The sequence below is a fragment of the Danio aesculapii genome, chromosome 23, assembly GCF_903798145.1.
Source record: "Danio aesculapii chromosome 23, fDanAes4.1, whole genome shotgun sequence".
NCBI lineage: Eukaryota > Metazoa > Chordata > Actinopteri > Cypriniformes > Danionidae > Danio > Danio aesculapii.
In genome coordinates this window covers 46,946,529-46,971,472 of record NC_079457.1, presented here as the reverse complement: position 1 = coordinate 46,971,472, position 24,944 = coordinate 46,946,529, and the positions used below count along the sequence as shown (strand labels likewise).

At 40.5% G+C, this 24,944-nt stretch overlaps 1 protein-coding gene across 1 annotated transcript; it reads right to left on the bottom strand.

Annotated features, from left to right (window-relative positions):
• Window positions 1-13,441: 13,441 nt before the first annotated feature.
• snai1b (snail family zinc finger 1b) lies at window positions 13,442-18,081 on the bottom strand. The gene is made up of 3 exons (XM_056450017.1): window positions 17,909-18,081; window positions 14,836-15,369; window positions 13,442-14,015 (listed from the first exon to the last, which is right to left on the bottom strand). The coding sequence occupies exons 1-3, from the start codon at window positions 17,982-17,984 to the stop codon at window positions 13,834-13,836; spliced, it is 792 nt and encodes a 263-aa protein (XP_056305992.1). The 5' UTR covers window positions 17,985-18,081; the 3' UTR covers window positions 13,442-13,833.
• Between the last annotated feature and the right edge of the window lie 6,863 nt (window positions 18,082-24,944).

The window sequence follows — 24,944 nt, the reverse complement described above, 5'->3', positions numbered from 1 at the left end:
TGTCACCAAAAGTTATTGACTCATCAACACAGTCATTGACGGTCAACAACACAGTCATCAACACAACAGTCATCATCACAGTCATCAACACAACAGTCATCATCACAGTCATCAACACAACAGTCATCATCACAGTCATCAACAGTCATCATCACAGTCATCAACAGTCATCATCACAGTCATCAACAGTCATCATCACAGTCATCAACAGTCATCGATACAGTCAATAACAGTTATCAACAGTCACCAACAGTTATTGACTCATCAACACAGTCATCAACACAGTCATTGACAGTCATCAACACAACAGTCATCAACAGTCATCACAGTCATCAACAGTCATCATCACAGTCATCAACAGTCATCATCACAGTCATCAACAGTCATCGATACAGTCAATAACAGTTATCAACAGTCACCAACAGTTATTGACTCATCAACACAGTCATCAACACAGTCATTGACAGTCATCAACACAACAGTCATCAACAGTCATCACAGTCATCAACACAGTCATCGATACAGTCACTAACAGTTATCAACAGTCACCAATAGTTATTGACTCATCAACACAGTTATTGACAGTCATCAACACAGTCATCAACACAACAGTCATCATCACAGTCATCAACACAGTCATCGATACAGTCAATAACAGTTATCGACAGTCACCAATAGTTATTGACTCATCAACACAGTCACTAACACAGTCATTGACAGTCATCAACTAAGTTTTCAACACAAAAGTCATCATCACAGTCATCAACACTGTCATCGATACAGTCAATAACAGTTATCGACAGTCACCAATAGTTATTGACTCATCAACACAGTCACTAACACAGTCATTGACAGTCATCAACAAAGTCATCAGCAGTCATCACAGTCATCAACACAGTCATCAACACAACAGTCACCATCACAGTCATCAACACAGTCATCAATACAGTCACGAACAGTTATCGACAGTCACCAACAGTTATTGACTCATCAACACAGTCACTAACACAGTCATTGACAGTCATCAGCACTCATCACAGTCATCAACACAACAGTCACCATCACAGTCATCAACACAGTCATCAATACAGTCACGAACAGTTATCGACAGTCACCAATAGTTATTGACTCATCAACACAGTCACTAACACAGTCATTGACAGTCATCAACACAGTCATCAACACAACAGTCACCATCACAGTCATCAACACAGTGATCAATACAGTCACTAACAGTTATCGACAGTCACCAACAGTTATTGACTCATCAACACAGTCACTAACACAGTCATTGACAGTCATCAGCAGTCATCACAGTCATCAACACAGTCATCAACACAACAGTCGCCATCAGTCATCAACACAGTCATCGATACAGTCACTAACAGTTATCGACAGTCACCAATAGTTATTGACTCATCAACACAGTCACTAACACAGTCATTGACAGTCATCAACACAGTCATGAACACAGTCATCAGCAGTCATCACAGTCATCAACACAGTCATCAACACAACAGTCACCATCACAGTTATCAACACAGTCATCAATACAATCATTGACAGTCATTAACTAAGTTTTCAACACAATAGTCATCATCACAGTCATCAACACAGTCATCAACAGTTATCGACAGTCACCAATAGTTATTGACTCATCAACACAGTCACTAACAGAGTCATTGACAGTCATCAACACAGTCATCAACACAGTCATAAGCAGTCATCACAGTCATCAACACAACAGTCACCATCAGTCATCAACACAGTCATCAACACAGTCATCAACACAGTCATCAGCAGTCATCAACACAGTCATCAACACAACAGTCACCATCAGTCATCAACACAGTCATCGATACAGTCACTAACAGTTATCGACAGTCACCAATAGTTATTGACTCATCAACACAGTCACTAACACAGTCATTGACAGTCATCAACACAGTCATGAACACAGTCATCAGCAGTCATCACAGTCATCAACACAGTCATCAACACAACAGTCACCATCACAGTTATCAACACAGTCATCAATACAATCATTGACAGTCATTAACTAAGTTTTCAACACAATAGTCATCATCACAGTCATCAACACAGTCATCAACAGTTATCGACAGTCACCAATAGTTATTGACTCATCAACACAGTCACTAACAGAGTCATTGACAGTCATCAACACAGTCATCAACACAGTCATAAGCAGTCATCACAGTCATCAACACAACAGTCACCATCAGTCATCAACACAGTCATCAACACAGTCATCAACACAGTCATCAGCAGTCATCAACACAGTCATCAACACAACAGTCACCATCAGTCATCAACACAGTCATCGATACAGTCACTAACAGTTATCGACAGTCACCAATAGTTATTGACTCATCAACACAGTCACTAACACACAGTCATCACACAACAGTCATCGACAGGGTCATCAATGACTGTTGGTGATGGTTCATGACTGTAATGAATACTGTGTCAGTGACTGTTGATGACTGTGTTGGTGACTGTCAATGACTGTGTTGTTAACTGTGTCAATGACTGTTGGTGATGGTTCATGACTGTAATGAATACTGTGTCAGTGACTGTTGGTGACTGTCAATGACTGTGTTGTTAACTGTGTCAATGACTGTTGGTGATGGTTCATGACTGTAATGAATACTGTGTCAGTGACTGTTGATGTCTGTGTTGGTGACTGTGTTAGTGACTGTGTCAATGACTGTGTTGTTAACTGTGTCAGTGACTGTCAATGACTGTGTTGGTGACTGTGTCTGACTGTGTCGGTGACTGTTTCAATGACTGTAATTATATAATGTAATTGTTTAAATAATTTATACAATAAATGTAGAGTATAGGTTGTCATTCATCATTCATACACTAAATCATATTAATGGAAATTATTACAGCAAAATATTAACATATTACTATTAAACTAAACTCATTCATTCATTTTCCTTCGGCTTGGTCTCTATTTCAGAGGTCACCACAGCAACCGCCTACTATTCCAGCATAGGTTTTATGCAGCGGATGCCCTTCCAGCCACAACCCAGTACTGGGAAGCATTAGACAAAACTAAACATATAGTTTATTTGTGAACATTATTACTGCAGGCATTTTAATAACCCTCAGGCCTCACTAATTTTCAAACTCTAATGAAAATGAAGGACATGTTAGTCTTTCCTGCGATTTAAGTTCTAGTTCAGTTCCAGAAATATTTGCTCAGTCATAATATGTCCACCCATTGTTTTTTGTTCAGCAGAATTAGTAGTCAGTCAAACCAAAGATTATTCAGACACTAGATATCATTCTGACAGATTTTACAGGTGGGTAAGATGCTTTAGTACATTATAGAAATGAGGGAAGCAAAATAAACTAAACTGACCTAAAAATTCTTCATCCAGTGCACTAAAAGCACTTGTAGCTGATGAATCCTCTGCAGTCAGACTGGAAATACTGAAGTTCAGGTTTAATGAATCTACTTACAGCAGAGACTACAGGCTGACATTGAGGATCAACAATCATCACATGTAATCCATTATATGCTGCACCTTTCTAGCACAGTAGAAGATGAATTAGTTATACACAGATTTACTCTTGAGCTCTTCTCACATTTTATTACACTTTGAATTACAATATAACTGATAATGTGAGAAATGTTGAAGGTGTCTGAACAAATTTTGGTTTGACTGTACACACAGGTATGGGATAACAAGAGGGTGTCAGAAAGTTACCTGCTAGGACACGATTCACGTTGGGCTTAAGGCAGCAAATACTAAGGTTTCTTAAGTATTTGAAGAAACAGAACCGACAATGAGATGAAGGAAGAATTGCTTTTGGAAAAAAGAAAAAAGAGAGAGAATGATGGAGAAAGAAAGCTGGATGTAAAGTATGTGGGTAATCCCCACACAAGAGCACCGTCACCCAGAACCCTGTTAGTAATCCAAACCACCATAACAGCTCCTGGCTCAAACACGATCCCTATGAGTCAGCTATCTAAACCAGCACCTCACAGCGAGAAAAGACACCAGCATCACTGCGCAAATATGCCCTTTTAAAGGCAATGTATGATTGCTGCTGAGCACAGACACAAAATCCAGTCTAAAGACGTGCACAGAGACAATTCAGGACCAGTTCTCCCAGCTCAAACTGATGTCTTTGTGTCCAAATGTAAAGCTGCTCCTGGGTCTGTGAGTACATCCAACAAAAGCCATTAAAAAATGAGTTCACCCAAAACCCATTCATCTTCCTCTTCACTCAGGCCAAGAACATATTTTCGTGGTCTCTGTCTTTTTATGGATTCTGGAGGAATTTGGACTTGGGTTTACTTTACCCCTGTGGAAAGCATATTGTTGAAGTGTGCCATTCCCGTACAGAGTGATAAATGAAGAGCTGGAGGTCAAAGCAATGTCAGATCATTGCTGTAAATACTGATTGTATTGATTATTTTGCTTTATTGTGTGGGTTCTTCACAACTGCACTTTAAATCTTCTAATGTTTACATTAAATATACAATGAAATGTAGTTTGAGTGTAGTCTGATTGCTTATGATAACAAAAATCAAGAGCGTGCTTGGACGGGGGGTCATTTTACACAGTTTGTTGATAGATATTGGTGATTGAGTCACATTCATTGCCAAAAGCTACATTCACACATATATTTTCGAGCAGGCTAAAGCTAATAATATTGTAAATAATGTTCAGTTTCTTACATGGAGTGATGGATTTGCTTCTCAAGACCTCAGCGTGTCATCAGGAGCCATGGCTATTGGTTTGGACTTGTTTGTATGTGTCACCATTCACTGCCATTATATCAATCACCACAGATTCAGCTCAAAATCGTCTTTAAGGCTCTACTGATGAAAAACTATCATCTTGGATGACCTGTGGGTGAGTCAATTAACAAGAAAATGTCATGTTTGGGTGAATTTAATAAAGCAGGTCTCCAGGAGTCATTTGGGTTTTGGATGGACATGAGGGTGAGTAAACTATTTCTGCCATTTTCAGCTCCAGCCGGCAGGACGGGTTTCTCTGCTTCAGATGTTTTTTATCAGCGCTGCAATGAGGCCAGTGTTTATATGAGCTGACAAGACATTTCCTGTGTCCGAGCGTCCAGAGAGAGGACAGGAGGAGCCAAAGGCGAGGAGAAGAAAAGAAATGAGAGGTGTACTGCAAAAAAAGCTTTTGTTATACAGAGTTTTTGTCTTGTTTCTAGTCCAAATATCTAAAAACTCTTCATTTAAGAAGCATTTTCTAGAAAAGCAAAAAATTGTTTTAAGAAATCATATGGCGAAATGAAGTGGGTTGTATCTTAAAACAAGCTAAATAATCTGCATAAGGGGTAAGCAAAATAATCTTGGTTTTCCTTTTGACATAAGATTATTTAGCTTTTCCCCCACATAGAACCTATATGAGAATATACATATGCACATATGAAACCTATATGCAGTATATAGTTAAGTTTCGTATTGAATTTAAAATATTGCTTCTTACATATAAAGCTTTAAATAATTTAGCTCCTGTTTATCTAACCAATCTTCTGTCTCGCTACAATCCAACTCGCTCTTTAAGATCTCAAAACTTAGGGCTTCTGGTAGTACCTAGAATAGCAAAGTCGAGTAAAGGAGGTCGAGCCTTCTCATTTATGGCTCCTAAACTCTGGAATAGCCTTCCTGATAACGTCCGAGGCTCAGACACACTCTCCCAATACAAAACTAGATTAAAGACCTATCTGTTTAGTAAAGCATACACTTAGTGCACCACTTAGGGGGCTTCCACACAGGTTATGCATCTTGTTTATATACACTATGAACAGCAGCTACGCTAATTATTCTCTTTATTCTCCATTTCCACCTGGGGATACTCTTCCCGAGGCCCTCAGACTATGCAGAGTCACTGATTCGATCCAAGACCAAAGATGAGATGATCTCAAGGTTTCCATATCCTGGACCAGGCTGTATCCTGAGCAGCTACTGTGGTGGTCATGGAGGAGAGGAGAACATGAGACTGATTCCTGTGACGCTCCAGAGACAGACGAGTCTTTGCCGAGGCCAGCTTCCAGCCTCCGCCACTGAGACTGCAGCTCTGCACGAGACATTTGGCCAGCGGAGAAATTAAAATGGTCGTGCCCAACTGAGCCTGGTTTCTCTCAAGGTATTTTTTCTTCACTTCCGCCATTTAGTGAAGTTTTTTCCCTCTCCGCTGTCGCCTTTAGCTTGCATGGTTCGGGATCTGTAGAGCTGCGCATCGTTGGATTTGCTCTTCAGTATTTGGACTCTCAGTAGTGATTATTAAACCACACTGAACTGAGCTAAACTGAACTGAACTTAAACACCTTTTATGTGAAGCTGCTTTGACACAATCTACATTGTATAAGCGCTATACAAATAAAGGTGAATTGATATGATAATATATATGCTGCATGTATGTGTATATACTGTATGTGTAACGGAGGCCAGCTAGTAAGTGCTGTGCAGGTAAACCTCACTCCTCTGACCTCTAAAGGTGCTATTGCGACAGACGCTAGAGGCTATGGTCTTTAGCCTCCTTGGTAGAGCAACCGACTCCCATGCGGAAGGTCGCCAATTCAATACCAGCCCGGAGCGGGTTGGGTGGCGTAGGACCGGCGGGGTTACATTGGTGCCGTGACCCGGATGGGAGTGAGGTTAAGGGGGGGTGAGTGTAACGGAGGCCAGCTAGTAAGTGCTGTGCAGGTAAACCTCACTCCTCTGACCTCTAACGGTGCTCTAATGACAGACGCTAGAGGCCATGGTCTTTAGCCTCCTTGGTAAAGCACCCGACTCCCATGCGGAAGGTCGCCAATTCGATACCAGCTCGGAGCGGGTTGGGTGGCGTAGGACCGGCCGGGTTATATATGCCACATATTGGCTAAATTGAGGTGCATGTATGTGCATATACAGGCCATATAGGTCTTTTGTATTGCTTCATTATATCCACACATAAACTCTATATATACATACAAGATATGTCTCCTATATAGCTCATATCTCACTTTGGCAACTGTCATACATAATGCCTAGCTCATGCGAACACTTGAAGTTGGTATCACATGTTATGGAATTTACTATGGCAAATAAGTGAGAGCCCACACGGAAACAACCTATATAAGCATATATGGGTCACACTTTATTTTAATGGTCCGTTTGTTGAATTTAAGTTACATTGCAACTGCACTGCCATCAGACACACGATCTCTGGCCTCACAGGCACAGGACCGTGATTCGGGGGCATCAGTTCAGACTGTGGGCTGAAAGAGGATGACTTCACCCATCCAGACTCCCACACAGCGCTGTCATCTGTCTGTGAACATGATCCACCAAGCCCTCAGTGCTGCGTGTCTCCAGTTCATGATGACCACATCAAACCAGGAGCCCCAAACACTCTATTCTGCTGAACACCAATCAGATCTGACCATACAGCCCACACACACACGCACAGACTCACACACAGAGACATACACACAGAGTTTATAGTTAGTGTAGATTTTAGCTCTTCCACATGAAAGGAAATACTGTAGTAAATACTGTAGTGTTTTTGAACCATACAATAGCAAAGTCCTTTTAAGGCAAGTCATTTCACTGAATGTCCGTCATTGAAATGCCTTTTGGGTCAGAATGCTTGGACATACTCTTTGAATGGGGAAACATCAAATTCTCCAAAATTGCTTGCCAAGCTGACGATTAAATTTCATACAGGGATTCAACTAAAAGAATTAAACAACAGCTGTCTCTTTAGTTTCATTTTAAACATTTGAATCACACAAAATCTGCAGAAATTCATGTTTGGTCTGAGCCAGAAATGCACTTCTATTTCGTTTATCCTTTCATGACGCAAACACTACCACATTCACTGAGTTTAAAGGTCCCATGAGGTGCTTTAAAGGGCACCTATAGTAAAAAATCTACTTTTCAGTACCCGTTAAATTTGATATAAATATGGCGGCAGAATCCCGCTCCTGAACTCGTTTTTAGTTAGTCAGCAAGCAGCTGTGCAGTGTGTGTGTGTGTGTGTGTATATATATATATATATATATATATATATATATATATATATATATATATATATATATATATATATATATCAAATGAATCAAAGATACATTGACTTTCGTCGTTTCTTTGCCTACTTTTAACATTTGGATTGGGTGGGTAATAGTACACCACCTATTTTTTAGGACTACACCACTGCTTTTGACAGACCCTGAGATTAGACTTAAAAAATTGATCCAACTAAACTGTTTAACTCTCGGGGAGTCATAAAATTAGCCTTTCCCCCCCAAAAAAGAGCAGTGTTTCTTTAAGCATGTCCTCCTCCTGCTCCTCAGATCAGCAGAGGAAGTGCATCATTACTGCAGCTCGACCGGCTGGCGTCAGCGCGGGTCACAGGGGCTTTGCGGATTCAGACTGCCGGAGAAAGCCTGATTTGCGGAGGAGTCTACAGAACTTAAAACCTCAGCCACATTCAAAGCACAGATTGCTGGCATTTCCCACATTTATTAAATTTCCCCTCGGGGAGGCATATCTGTGTGTTTGACAGATCTGGAGCTGGGAGCTGGACCCACTGGTCTTAATGGTGCAGACTATGGGCTTCTGCTCGGTTTCTGCAAGTCTTCATCCTCCCTCTCGCTCGTCCTCCACCTGCAGGGTCTCAGACTTGAGCATTTGCTGGCCATGTGTCTGCTGTAGACGCCGGGGTTGTGTTAGCGTCAGGCTAAGCAGAAAGTGAGTGCAGGTGTTCGGACCATCACTCAAAATATCTGACTGTGTCTAGACGCTACTAGTCAGATATAAATAACTGAGCTCAAGAAGTATGATCAAACCTGGGGTAAGATCTTAGTCTGTCGTAAAACTTACCTTTGACATATTTCTGAATGCGTTCATGAAATGCTCAGGGTGAATTTACACAACTATGATGTGCTTAAATAATGAGCTTAAAGGTTTTTTGAGGGGGGTTTTAAAGGTACAATATAATCTGGGGAGAAAATGAACAGGGAAAACCACTAAAAACACTACGGTAAACCAAAAAATACATCTGTAAAATTTACGGTGATAAAATGGTTGCCAGATCATTACTATAAAACCCTACAGTAGAAACCGTAAAATAATATTCTATATTTTATGGTAAACTACTGTATTTTTTATTATTATTGTATTATACACCAGTAGGCGACGCGGTGGCGCAGCGGGAAGGTTGCTGGTTCGAGCCTCAGCTGGGTCAGTTGGCGTTTCTGTGTGGAGGTTGAATGTTCTCTCCGTGTTCACATGGGTTTCCTCCGGGTGCTCCAGTTTCCCCCACAGTCCAAAGACATGCGGTACAGGTAAATTGGGTAGGCTAAATTACTCGTAGTGTATGTGTGTGAATGAGTGTGTATGGATGTTTCCCAGTGATGGGTTGCAGCTGGAAGGGCATCCGCTGCGTAAAACATGTGCTGAATAAGTTGGCGGTTCATTCCGCTGTGGCGACCCCAGATTAATAAAGGGACTAAGCCGAAAGTAAATGAATGAATGAATATACACCAGTATTTTGAAGTACTATCTCTTCACATCATGTTACACAGACAAAAGTGCAACATTAAACCACTTTTCCGAGGAGCAGAGAAACACGCTCAATAGATTAGAAGATGTTCAGTGTCGATCACACAACTACTAAACACATCATGGTTATACATCAAATTAAACGTTGTTTTTGAATGGGCTAGGAGTTCAAAACAGCCTGAGAATATTGTTAATGAGAACATTAATCATCTAATTAATTATTTCATGGAGTAAATAAGGCGTCACGGTGGCGCAGTGGGTAGCACGATCGCCTCACAGAAAGAAGTTCACTGGTTCGAGCCTCGGCTGGGTCAGTTGCAGTTTATTGTGGAGTTTGCATGTTCTCTCCTTGTTCACATGGGTTTCCTCTGAGTGCTCCGGTTTCCCCCACAGTCCAAAGACATGAGGTACAGGTGAATTGGGTGAGCTGGATTGTCTGTATTGTATGTGTGTGTGTGAATGCAGGAGTGTATGGGTGTTTCCCAGTGATGGGTTGCACCTGAAAGGGCATCTGCTGCGTAAAACATATGCTGGATAAGTTGGCAGTTCATTCCACTGTGGCAAACACGGATAAATAGAGGGACTAAGCCAAAAAGAAAATAAATGAATGAACTAAATAAGAAGTTATACTCATCTGGATTGACAAAGGATATCTAGAGTAAATATTCATTTAATGATTCATTACCACATTCCACTCTAATTAAAAACACAATTTAGCCACTTTCCTTTTTAAACAAAAAACATAAATTACTTTATTGGACAAAAAAACTGTAGAGACAGAAGTAGAAATACACTAAAACATCTTCAATGCTCAAAAAAAGATTGCATAGCATTTGGTTTGCGTCAAATGTTCAACATAATAACAACATAAAGACAAACCGTTTCATATAAAGCACTGTGGCTTTGGAAAAAAATACGTCCACAGAGCACCAGATGATACAGGCTTCATGGAAGACCTTAAAGGGACAGCTCACCCCAAAATATGAAAGTTCTGTCATCATTTATGCATCCTACGCTTGTTCAAAAACTGCTTGAGTTTCTCTCTTCTGTTGAACACAAGACGAGATATTCTGTATAATGATGGGTAAAAACAGCCATTGACTTCAATAGTGCACTGTAAAACCCCAAAAGTTAAGGCAACTCAAACTATTTGAGGAAACCGATTGCAACAAACCATTTAAGTTCAAAAACTAGTCCTAATGAGTACTGTGAACTTAATCCATATGAGTAAATGACGCAATTTGAGCACAGTAAAACCCAATAAATGAAGAGAACTCGGAGTACTGTAAAACCCAATAGGTTAAGGCAACTCAAACTATTTGAGGAAACTGATTGCAACAAACCATTTGAGTTCAAAAACTATGAGTACTGTGAACTTGAAGCTGAAGTAATGAGGTATTTAATGAACCCATTACCTTCAACACTGAGTTCAAAACTCTTTCCAAATGAGTAGAATTAACTTTGAGTCAATTTTGAGTTACCTACACACATTTCATTTAATAAAGTTGACTTGAGTTTTACAGTATAGTACTATAGATATCAAGATTTACAGGTTACAGCTTTCCAACATTCTTCAAAATATCTTCTTTTGTGTTCAACAGAAGAAAGAAACCCAACTTGGAGCCACTCGAGGGCGAGTAAATAATGAGTCCATTTCCTAATTTTTGGGTGATCTACCACTGTAAGTAAGAGATTTTGTACATAAACCTCTTCCAAATCCCAAACGGCTCTCTTCTTGACACCTTTAAGAGAATAAAACACTGAGCCGCCGAATCAGACTGCACATTTAAGAGAAGCCGATGGACACAATACCTCAAAGCTCGAATTACAGAGAGAATTCCACAGCCTAATTGAACTTCTTATTAAAACAGGTCTTTGGTGTGCCTTTCAGGAGGTAAGCGGACGCTGAGAGCTAGCGCATGTGTCGCTGCAACAGCTGTCTCAATACATCTACACAGACCTTGCTGAGAGACACACACACTTTACAGCAGCTGTGCCTCACAGGCCCGGACCAGCCGGCACCGGGGTGCATCCTGGGAATCCATCAGAGCCAGGCCAGACCCTTTAAACCTGCAGACTGGGTAGGACACCGTGTAAGGAATGCAAGGTAAAACCAAAGACTACTGATAGACACAGACGGTTTAGTTGCATTGTTATGAATGCGAAAAAGTGCAACACTCCGTATGGCTGCCATAGCAAAGGAAGTCCCGCCTTCCAGTCAAATTAGCCAATCGTCAGTCTTTATTGTTCTGTGGGGGAGGGGTTTGTACAGATTGGCTTGTTTGTTATCGGGGAAATGAAGCACTCAGTCAAGTTTGCCGTATTCTGAACTTTGGATTACACTTTAATGAAAATATAATAAAGATACTCGATTAATGTAACCAATTAGAAGAAAACTGCATGTTTTACTATAGATTTTAGACCTAGGGCGCCGCCATCTTTGAATATCGCTGTGTCTGACATCATGGGGTTGGTTCAGTTCCCTCAGCTGAACAGATACAGTGGAAGTAAAGGAGACTGTAAAGTCTAATTTAACCCAATGCGTGAAGTTGTGGACGTGGAGCTGCTGCAAATACAAGCATCAGATGTGTGTCTAATATAAAAATATATATTTATTCGATTTTTCTTTTTTCCTTTTTAATTATCGATCATTTGATCCACTTTGGTCCACTCTCTGTATTACGCTACCTGACTGCCTGTATAGGTTTCAACAAGGTCTGCTACTGACGTAATGGGGGCAGGTGCTTTCACTTCTCACTGCTACAGCCCCTCACCTCTTTCTGCGTTCAAACCAAACTAAGATCAGCGCGTTTTTTCACATGGCAGGTATTTAAGTCCTTTATAGATGTTGAGAGATCCAGCGAAAAGGGAATATGTCTGGACATAAACCATACAGACGTGACTTTGAGTGTGAAGTCTTGTATGATTTAAATCATTACATTAGTTTGAATGTATATCTCCCCGTCAGGCAGTGCTGGTGCAGCGTGAGAGAGTGGAGCAAAGCACATCAAACGAAAGGTATTAACAAAAGAGAAATACACAACTTAATTGCTTGTATTTGTTGTATTTGCACCAGCTCTGCGATGCATTGGGTTGAATTAGGCTCTCTGGTCTCTGTGATTAGTCTGTAAACCCATGAAATCCAGTCAGACAGCATAATACAGAGAGTGGACCAAAGCGTATCAAATGATTGGTAATTAAAAGGGAAAAAAGAAAAATAGAATAAATAAATATATTTATATTAGACACACATCTGATGCTTGTATTTGCAGCAGCTCCACGTCCACAACTTCATGCATTGGGTTAAATTAGGCTTTACAGTTTCCGTGTTCAGTCCTTTACTTTCACTGTATCTGTTCAGCTGAGGAAACTGAACCAACCCCGTGACGTCAGACACAGCGATATTTAAAGATGGCTGCGCCCTAGGTCTAAAATCTATCGTAAAACATGCAGTTTTCTGCAAAATGGTTACATTAATTGAGTATGTTTAATATATTTAAGTGGAATCCAATGTACAACATAATGTAAACTTGACTGAGTGCTTCATTTCTCCCTGTCGTTTGTCCATTACTGTGTGTCTGCATTGATTTTGACCAGAAGAAAATCATCACAGCACATCCCATCACATATCCTGCCCTTTACTGTCATCCTCCAGTCTTTGCATCAAGTGTTTATAACAGCATCCTCTGGTTACCATGGAAACAGCCGTAAAGGAGATTGGCGTTGTGCCAATTGTTACGTGCACACAGTAGCAGGACCAAACCGGAAACTATGCGTTTTAAATGTGTTTAAGTCTAAAGCGACTACAGTAATAAGGCAGGTCACTGTAGATTTTATTGCTGACTTGAAATATGTAGTTAAAATGAGAGTTCAATAGCCAATAGCCTAGTGGTTAGTGCGTCAACACATAGCATCCAGGTGCTTGTGGTGACCCGAGTTCGATTCCTGGCTTGAGGTTCTTTGCCGATCTTTCCCGTATCTCTGCTCCCCACACTTCCCTGTCTGTAAAGCTCCACTGTCCTGTCAATAAAGGTGAAAACCCCTAAAAAATAATTATAAAAAAATTGAGAGTTCAGTTTTCAGGATTTCCCACATTCATGTAGATAAGACTTTGGTCTTGGATGAACTGAACGTTGCAAATATGGCTGACAAGTCATCAGAGTCTCTCTTTGGTAAAACCAGCAGAAAAATATCATCTCTCCTTTGTGGAAGAAAGAAAGGCACTTTGTGGTTGAACACAGTTCATTCAGTCACTGAGGTGGTGTGTGTGTCCTCTAGAGCGCCGGACAGCAGCCGGACAGCGTGTGCTTGTGCAGGAGGGACATGCGGCTGAAGGTCCGAGAGCACGAGCCGCACTGGTACTTCTTCACCTCGGAGTGGGTCTGCAGATGAGCCCGCAGGTTCGAGCGGTCAGCGAATGCACGGTTACAGTGAGGGCAGGAGAACGGGCGCTCGCCTTCAAACACAGATAGAGAGCTGTGTTTAGTATACACACACACACACGATGGGTACAAATACAACAGGATTATGTGTGAAAGCCCAAAACAGTTGCTCTGGGTGATTGCTAGTGTATTGCAGAGGAAGAACATGCTGTTTAAAGAAAAGAGGCTCATTTCACCTCAAGAGTTAAACAGTTTGATCATTTTTAAATACATTGAGTCAATCTCTGGGTATGGAAGGGGCACTTTTAGCTTAGCTTAGCATAAATCACTGAATTGGATTAGACCATTAGCATCTCGCAAAAGAACTGTACAGAAAATTCAAATCTAGTGTTGTTAGATACTTTGTAGTGGATTGCATTCACACTTTAAATTGTATTTGATGTTTTTAAGCATGTTTAGGTGAATTTCCACTGCTCTGTTGTTATTCTGACCAGCAGAAAACCGAATAGGTCACCCAGAAATGACAATCTCCTCATTATTTTCTTACACTATCCCTTTAAAGGGACGATTCACCCCAAAACTGAACATTTACTATTCATTTACTCATTAAGTCAGCAAAACATTATTATTATTATTATTATTATTATTATTATTTATTCCCTGATCATTGTGGGTAATTTAAAATTCCCAGTAGGTGAGTAAATTAACAGGACATTTTTAGGAGAATCATCCCTTTCAGTAAAAACACTTGTAAGTTAAATATTTGTTCACACTAGGGTTGGGTCGATAGACGATTCCGTCGCTGATGGCCGATAGCCATCACGATGCTGAGCCGGCATCGCGATCCTCCAGGAACATGGTTGAGAAACACTGCTCTACTTTACTGTAACTCACCTGTGTGTGTGCGGATGTGTCCCCGCAGGAGCCAGGGTCTGGAGAAGGCCTTCCCGCAGGTGCCGCACACGCAGGGCAGTGTGTGCGAGCGGATGTGCATCTTCAGCGCACCCAGGCTGTTGTACTCTTTGGGACAGTGTTTGCAGTGGAAAGCAGCCCTGGAGCTGGTGATGGAGCTGGTAGCTCCGCTCATGCTGTCCTGCGGGCTGCAGTGTGTGAGCTGGTGGCGGGATAGAGCAGCTGGGCTGCTGCAGCTCTTCCCGCAGTGTGGGCACTGGAAGCGGTCGCTAGGGTCTGGACTAGGCGGGTCAGAGGTGCGGCAGTCGTCCTCCTCTCCGCTGCTGCTGGATGGAGAGCTCAGGTCCAGGGGTGCAGGGGGGCAGGACATGCTGGAGGAAGCCCCAGGGAATGGGAGTGGCAGAGCACTGGAGCTCCACACAAGCATGGAGGGATATTTGGGCACCAGAGAGTCGCCTTCTTTTGTGCCAAAGTCATCCAGAGGGAAGCACTGGGGGACGACAGCATATCGCCGGTCTGGGGGAGAGAAAAAACACTGGTTGGTACTTACTTTAGTTAAGTTTACAATTCATGCTAACACTAACTAGCTTAATAAACTACTAATTAGCTGCTTATTAATAGTTAGTGATGTAGAAGCTGGGTTTAGGTTTTGAGTAGGATTAAGGATGCAGAATAAGATCATACTTTATAACTACTAATGAACAGTTAATATCATAATTATAGGCAGGTAATATGCTAGTAGTTATTAGCATGAATTGTGACACTAAAGTGTTACCCGCTGGTTTAGATGGTTGTTGGGGTACTTACAGAGCATGAGGGGCCATGCAGGATTTAAATCAACTTCGCTTATCAACACATACATAAAACATGTGCGTATACAGCAATAGTATTGAGAGTCAATCAATACTTAGAGGGATCGTTCACACAAAAATGTACATTTACACACCATTGACTCTGCCTCAAGTGGCCTAACATGACAGTCTGTGAATTGTGGTAAACGTCATCAGTAACACTTTACAATAAGGTTGCATTAGTTAATGTTAGTTAATGCATTTAACTAACATTGTAAATCAGTTGTAAATCACTGAATTGGATTAGACCATTAGCGTCTAGCAAATCTAGTGGCGTTAGATACTTTGTAGTGGATTGCATTTACACTTTAAATTGTATGTTTTTAAGCATGTTTAGGTGAATTTCCACTGCTCTGTTGTTATTCTGACCAGCAGAAAACTGAATAGGTCACCCAGAAATGACAATCTCCTCATTATTTTCTTACACTATCCCTTTAAAGGGACGGTTCACCCCAAAACTGAACATTTCCTATTCATTTACTCACCCACAAATCATCAAAAATCTTTTTTTATTCATTTTCTTTTGGCTTAGTCCATTTATTAATCTGGGGTCACCACAGCGGAATGAACCGACAACTTATCCAGCATATGTTTTACGCAGTGGATGCCATTCCAGCCGCAACCTATCACGGAAAATCTTTCTTCAGTCGAACATTATTATTATTATTATTTATTCCCTGGTAAATTTTAGTTAATGCATTCACTAACATGAACAAATAATGAACAATACATTTATTAAGAGTATTTGTATTTATGTTAGTTAATAAAACTACAGTTGTTCATTATTAGTTCAACAAGCATGAGTTTGGATGGTAATAATGCATTAGTAAATGCTGAACTATGATTAATAAATGCTGTACAAGTATTGTTAGTTTGTTTTTTTATTAGTTCATGTAAGTAAATACATCAACTGTGACCTTGTCATTACTTTTTGGTTCATAAATACAAATATGTAATGGATATGTAATGTATTAGACCCGATTTATTTGGTGCTCAAAAGTTAAACTATTATTTGACTGCTATTTACAAAGTCTACTCATAACTACTAATGTGGTACGAACACTTGCGTATCGTTCAGATTCAGATATGATCAAATTACTGTAAGAATAGTTAAAGAACTTTAGCGTTACCATTCAAAGCGTTACCATTCAAAGCATGCCATGCTGCTGAGGGGGCAATGCTTAAAATCATTAAAAATGCTCATTTGTTTGTAGGATAATGCTGTTTTTGTTTGTTTTTAGGGGGGTCAATCAATACTTAAAGGTAGTTGGTGCATAAATGTTAGTTTAAACGCAATTTACTCTCCCTCAAGTGGCTCAATATGGCATTCTGTAAATTATGGTATACGTGTCATTATTTCCAATGGATATGCAATGTATTGGACAACAAATATTAATAATAATTAGACATAAACATTAAACATTAGCACTGACTATTTATTCTTCATCTGTCTGCTTGTCCAGATTGCTTGATTGTCCTGATTTCAAAATATGAGTGAATATTTTGAGTAAGATACATGTATGTAAAAATCAAACAAGATACTTATTCTCACCTGTACTTAATCTAATGCATACCAGAAAAGGTGCAAATATTCAGTTTTATTTTAAGTGATTTAAAAACCTGACACAATAGGTAAAACCCAAGTGGTTTGAAGGATAGCAGGAAAGTATAAGACACTTGATATGACAATTATATTGCATTTTAAATATCGTTTGATTTCTCAAATAGTCTTTTAATATGTCATTAAGCATTTATTCAACAAGCCTAACATGACATTCTGCAAATCGTGGCAAACGTGTCATTATTTTTGGCTCAGAATTAAAAATATGTAATGGACATGTAATGTATTTCACCTATTTTTTATGTTTCTTTTTTAGTTATACCGATTTATTTGTTCTAAAATTATCAACAATTATCTATAAAATATATACATAAAATACCAATGTGTCACGTATCTTTCTGATTCAGTTATGATCAAATTACTGAGAGTATAGCTGAAGCATTTAAGCACAGTAAATGTAACAAAACATATAGATTTAAAATAATAAAAAACATCTATAAGTAATATAAAATGAAAAATAAGTCAAATAAAGAGTGACTGTCATGACCACTGACTTTAGTTCAAATCGACTGAGATTTCACATTTGTATAGGCTACTAATCTTTTAATAAATAAAATAAAACACCTCCTAATTTCACACTCACCCGTCTGACTCTCCAGTTCACTGTAGTTTGGCTTCTTGTTGGTGAAATACTTCTTGACAAGAAATGAGCGAGGCATCTTTGTAAATATCCCCTCGAAACTTCAGCGAAAGTTTTAAATCAGCTCTTGACTGAATCGGTCTTCCTTCAGATGCGCAGGACACTCTCAAAGTGGGACATCAAAGAACTTCTGGTGCCAATCGGAGCACGCGAACTCTTTATATAAGTGTGTCTTAGGGGGGCGGGGCTTATAGCTCCACCCCAGAACACCCACTGATGGCCACGCCTCCTGCAGGTCCCTGCGGGAAAAAACACGCTTGACTCCAGCCTGAGATTTACACTAAATTATTATCACAACTATAAGATTGATTTGATTATATATATTTATATAGATATAGATATATTTATAAAAATAAATAGATTATAATAAATACATTTGTTAGCTGTTTAAAAAGGTGTAGAACATTAAACAAACATTGGAGTTCATCATTCAATCATTCATATTCTTTTCGGCTTAGTCCTTTTATTAATCTGGGGTCGCCACAGCGGAATGAACCGCCAACTTATCCAGCATATGTTTTACGCAGCGGATGCCCTTCCAGCCGCAATCCATCACTGGGAAACACCCATACACACACATACACTACAGACATTTTTAGCTTAAACAATTCACCTGTACCATATGTGTTAGGACTTGTGCGGGAAACCAGAGCACCAGGAGGAAACCCACGCGAACATGGGGAGAACATACAAACTCCACACAGAAATGCCAACTGACCAGGGCTCAAGCCAGCAACCTTCTTGCAGTGAGGCAATTGTGCTAATCACTGCACCACTAAATTGGCTGTAGTATATGTGTGAATGGGTCTGTGTGAGTGTTTCCCAGTAATGGGTTGTGGCTGGAAGGGCATCTGTGTAAAGCATATGCTGGAAGAGTTCCATTGTGGTGAGGTGATGAACAGGGGCTAGAGGGGGGGGGGAGACATTGTCAAGGGCCCGCTCCTACAACGCCTCCGCCAACCCCCCAACCCTAACCTGGGTTTCCTCCGGGTGCTCTGGTTTCCCCCACAGTCCAAACACATGCGGTACAGGTGAATTGGGTAGGCTAAATTTTCTGTAGTGTATGAGTGTGACTGAGTGTGTATGAATGTTTCCCAGAGATGGGTTGCAGCTTGAAGGGCATCCGCTGCGTAAAACATGTGCTGGATAAGTTGGCAGTTCATTCCGTTGTGGCGACCCTGAATTAATAAAGAGACTAAGCCGAAAAATAAATTAATGAATGAGTGTGTGTTAGGGCGTCACAGTGGCGCAGTGGGTAGCACGATCGCCTCACAGCAAGAAGGTCGCTGGTTCGAGCCCTGGCTGGGTCAGTTCTGTGTGGAGTCTGCATGTTCTCCCCGTTTTCGCATCGGGTGCTCTGGTTTCCCCCACAGTCCAAAGACAAGTGGTACATGTGAAATGAATAAGCTAAATTCGCTGTAGTATTTGTGTGAATGAGAGTGTATGGGTGTTTCCCGGTGTTGGGTTGCAGCTGGAAGGGCATCCGCTGCGTAAAACATATGCTGGATAAGTTGGCGGTTCATTCCACTGTGGCGACCCCTGATTAAAAAAGGGACTAAGCTGAAAAGAATATGAATGTGTGTGTGTGTGTTTCAGTAATTTCACTTCTGTGGAAAGGATTGGTTATTTTCATTGCCTTTCATGGCTAAAAAAATAGAGGAGGCGGAGAAAAAAAATGCTGATTTTAGAAGAAAATTTCAGACAGCCCTTATTGTTTTTTTGCACTTTTCAAATTACTATACACTCTCAGAAATAAAGCTCAGAAATAAAATCTCTCAGAAATAAAACCGTAAATAATACGGCAAGCTGTCACTGGGGTGGTACCTTTCCAAAAGGTACGAATTTGTACCTAAAAGGTCCATATTAATACCTCAAGGGTACATAATAGTACCTACAAAAAACAAAAGTGTTCCTCATAAAATGTTTAGGTACTAAAATATACATTTGAGGTAATAATATGGACCCTTCGAGTAAAATTTTGTACCGTTTGAAAAGGAACCACCCCAGTGACAGCTCGCTTACCTTTATTTCTGAGAGTGCAGTGTTTTTTCATGTGTGCTATTAAGAACGGAACGTGTTTAAAGGGATAGTTCACCCAAAAATTTAAGTTTACTCGGCATTTACTCCCCTCAAGTCTGTCTTTCTTCTGTTGAACACAAAAGAAGAGATTTTGAAGAAAGCTGTAACCACTGACTTCTACACTAAAAAAAACCAACACAATGGAAATGGTTACCGCTTTCTTCTAAAATGAGTGGGTTTTTTCAGGTTCTTTAAATTACTATAGCATTTTTATGTGTCCTATTAAAAATTGTTCACCTAAAAAAATGAAAGTTTACTCACTAATCACTCTACTCAAGTGAAAACAAAATAAAGTTATTTTAAAGGAAGCTGTAACCATAGTAGAAAAACAAATAGAATGGAAATCAATGCTTACAGTTTTCCAACATTCTTCAAAATATCTTCTTTTGGGTTTGACAGAAAAAACAAACATAAAGCTTTGAAACAAGTAAAGGATAACCCTACCGAAAAAAAACTGCTTAAACCAGCCTAGGCTGGTTGACTGGTTTTAGCTGGTCGACCAGCCTGGTTTTAGAGGGGTTTTGGCCACTTCCCGGCTGGTTTCCAGCCATTTCCAGCCTGGTCTTAGCTGGTCAGGCTGGAAAATGACCAGCTTAAACTAGCTTGATCAGCCTAGCTGGCTGGGAGCCCAGCCAAAACCAGCTATGTTCATCTTAAGCCAGGCTCGTCAAGCTGGATTTAGCTGGATTTAGCTGGTCAATTTCCAGCCTGACCAGCTAAGACCAGGCTGGAAACCAGCCTGGAAATGGCCAAAACCCCTCTAAAACCAGGCTGGTCGGCCAGCTAAAACCAGCCTACCAGCCTAGGCTGGTTTAAGCTGGATTTTTCAGCAGGGTAAGTAGGATGATAACAGAATTTTCATATTTTGGGTGAACTATTTCTTTAAATCTGACACACAAAGCACAATGGCAGGTCATTTAGTGTAGCACAGGCTCTTATTTATCCTTCATCTCGGAGATCAGAGGACACACATTAGCCCGGTGTCCAGCATGGTGCTCTGCGGGACCCGAGAGCCGCTCAGCGGGTGTGTGGCTGAAAATTAACCGGCTTTCTGAAGAGGAGTGTCCGTCCTCAATCCTGCTCCTTGTTCTCGGTGTGTCCCGCAGGTGATGTGCTCCGGTGAGGAGGTGTCCTGTGCCCGCGGGTGTGCCCGGGTGTGGGGCTCTGTCTGCAGGGGAGCTGCACCTGTGCGCGGGTCTCTGTCTTCGGAATGCGGCGCATGTTTAGCGGCTCTTCACACTGACGCCGAGCAGACGCGGGTCAAACGAGCACCACTAAATCCATTACACTCTCAGCATAGCACACACATTCCTCAGACTGCACAATAAACAACAGCACAAGCGTTTCTCTTCCCACAACATACAGACACACACACACAGATGCAGCTACAGCGCCGTTAGAAGCTAAAACTTTCCCCAAGTGCTGTTCACTGTGACAGAGCATGTCCGTAGCATTTGCTATATATTTTTTCGTCAGGGGAAAGTCTTGTTTTATTTATTTTAAGTGAAATTTAAGCAGTTTTAAGGTCAATGTTATTAGCCCCAGTAAGATTTTTTTTAATTGGCTACATAAACCACTGCTGTTCAATAACTTGCATTATTATGCTAACTTACCTAGTTAGCATAAACCAGTTACGCCTTTAAACTGCACATCATGGTGAATATTGTCTTGCAAAATAACTAAAATACCATGTACTGTTATCATGGCAAATACAAAAGAAATTAGTTATAAAAACTCATTCATTTTCTTTTCGGCTTAGTTCCTTTATTAATCTGGGGTCGCCACTGCGGAATGAACCACCAACTTATCCAACACATGTTTTACATAGCGGATGCCCTTACAATAATGCCAACTGAGCCAGCCGAGGCTTGAACCAGTGACCTTCTTGCTGTAAGGCGACAGCACTACCCACTGCGCCACCACGTTGCCCCTATAAAAACTATTATGTAAAAAAAAAGTTGAACAAAACTTATTAGTTTCACAGAAGAGCTAATCATTTTGACTTCAATTATATTATTATAAATATATATTTACAACACAACATACAGTAAACACTACACAGAACATACAACATACGGAAAACATGGTAAACAAAGTGTATGAACAGAAATGACAGTCAGAATAATATTGGTAGTATTAATTTTAATATAAATAGTACTTAACATTAATAATAATGATAATAATGTTAATAAAAAGGGCGACACGGTGGCTCAGTGGTTAGCACTGTCGCCTCACAGCAAGAAGGTCGCTGGTTCAAGTCCAGGCTGGGTCAGTGGCATTTCTGTGTGGAGTTTGCATGTTCTCAGTGTGCTCCCGTTTCCCCCACAGTCCAAACACATGCTCTATTGGTGAAATGATTAAACTAAATTGTCTGTAGTGTGTGATTGTGAGAGTGTATGGGTGTTTTCCGGTACTGGGTTGCGGCTGGAAGGGCATCGCTGTGTAAAACATATGCTGGAATAGTTGGCGGTTCATTCCACTGTGGCAACTTCTGATGAATAAAGGGACTAAGCCGAATGAAAATGAATTAATAATAATATTATTATACTACTAATACTAATAATACAAATAATTCTAATATAATACTTGATTGGTGTAAGTTGGGATGACTAGAAATGTTCATTTGATTCAACCAAAATATACATCCCTTATATATATCTATACCTATATACATTCCGGAGATCGTGAATTATGTAGCCAGAAGTACTTATGGCTGCATTTCATCTTTAAAACCAACGCTATGGAGCGGTATGATGCCGTTCCTTTTCGCACTTACCAGGTGACCGATTATGGACAGCTTTCCCGCTGTTACCAGTTTGTCCTGTAAGCTCGCCATGTACATTGTCAGGCTTGAGACGCAGAGTGGAGTTGACTATGGCAATGGGGTTCGAGTCTGGTGAAGAACGGTTCCAGAAAGCAGATAAGGCAAAAACAGAATTCAAAAAATAAAATAAACAAGTAAATAACAGAGTGAGAATGTGGTAAAATCTGAAAACGTGGTAAAAATCAGACGAGGGCTTTTCTTGTTCTGGATTGCTTATGAAAATTGTTGATTGGGTTTAGGGAAGTGGGTGAGCGGGTCAATCCAACACAATCTCACGGCAATTCGTAACTTTTTTTTTAGTGGCTAATTCGTACGAATTCGTACGATCTAATTCGTACAATTTAGTACGATTTGCTCATCCCCCAATGACGGTTGGGTTTAGGGGCGGGGTTAGGTGCCACGCCTCCTTTTTAAAATCGTACCATTTCGTACGACTGAACTCGTACGAATTCGTACGAATTAGCCACTAAACTGTCAAAACGTAAAATACATATGTTTTCTCGTGAGATCAGGCTGGGTCAATCAATACAATTGGTTGGGTTCAGGAAAGGAGGAGGGTGGGTCAGTCGATCAGTCAGTAAGTCAGTCGACAGCGGCCTCTGGTGGGTTTACGAGAGAACAGCAGGCACGAATGGCACTCAGGAGAGAAATTTGAGATCTCAAAAAGCGTACACAGCGGTCTCTGGTGGATTCACGAAAACAAAATCTGCAATACAACGCAGCTCCTGGGACAAATTTCGTGTTCTCCAGAAACGTATATAGAGGTACGTTTTCAGAATGAGCCTGTGTTGGTTAAACAACAATTAGCAACATAATCAAAGGTCCTCTATAATATTTAAGCATTCGTTTTTGGCTAATGAACATTGAAACAAACAGCTAAAGTAGATCTGGCAGGTTTTGAGGGCATTATACAGTAGCTTCATATTACTACACCGAACGATTTGCACAGTAAAAAATCACAACAGACAACTTTGGATGAGATGTGTAAGAAACTAGTGCACACAGGAGCAATATGAGGACAAAAACCAGACAAATGTCTGAAAACAACATCTAAACAGTGGCTCTAACTGTGAGAACTATGGTATACGCTGAATTATTAGAAACTAATGCATTCATTTTGAATAATTTAATGATCAAGCATCAATTATTCTTACTTAAAGCCCTCTAATACATTCACACACCAAGCATTAAACGGGTAACAAACATGAACAGTATTCTGACCGCAACACAAAGCTTTAACACTTTAATTCTGTCCCACACACAAGGCAGCAGTGTTAGATTGGCGTTCACATCATTTGCAGTGTTTTACGCCTGTCGGTGCACATTATAAAACAGCCACAGGTTGTGTTTTGTGGCCGGAGTGCGTGATCTTTTGACCTGAACACAGAGAGCACATAAAGCCCAGAAATGTCCTGAACTGAGAACAGATGTTTTCCTTGTGCTGCTCAGAGGGAGACAGACAGACACTCACTCATGAAAAGAGCTTCATTCAGCACTAAACTATATGAGGAGCCGCGTCACACACACACTCGTACAGCTATCTTTATGGGGACGTTGCATAGCTGTATTGATGTTTCTACAGCACATACTGTATATTCTCTCCTCTACTCCAACTGTAGCTCTAAACTCGACCCTTACAGGAAACAATCTGCACTTGTACATTGTAAATTTTTTTGATTTTGGAGCCGTTTTGATCATGAGGACCAAAACAAATGTCCCCACAAGGTCAAATTATACTGGTATTGGTATACTTGTGAGGGCATTTGGTCGACACAATATCAGAGTACACAGTTTTCAGTGTGTGTGTGTTTGTGTGCTATAATCTGTGTGTGCTAGTCACATTTCAAGTAGTGAAATTGTAGTGAATTGATTAAAGTAAGTTGGCTCTAGTGGATGAGTGTTGTGTGAATGAGTGTGTATGGGTGTTTCCCAGTACTGGGTTGCAGCTGGAAGAGCATCCGCTGCATAAAACATATGCTGGATAAGTTGTTTCATTCCGCTGTGACAATTCCTGATAAATCAGGGACTAAGCCGAAGGAGAATGTATGAATTATTGTATTTTATAAACAAATTACA

Excerpts from the sequence above, each read along its gene's own strand:
- snai1b (XM_056450017.1), bottom strand. The coding sequence starts at position 17,984 with ATGCCTCGCTCATTTCTTGTCAAGAAGTATTTCACCAACAAGAAGCCA. Across the intron at positions 15,370-17,908 it reads TGAACTGGAGAGTCAGACGG|ACCGGCGATATGCTGTCGTC; the intron begins GTGAGTGTGAAA and ends TCTCTCCCCCAG. Across the intron at positions 14,016-14,835 it reads ACACATCCGCACACACACAG|GCGAGCGCCCGTTCTCCTGC; the intron begins GTGAGTTACAGT and ends CTGTGTTTGAAG.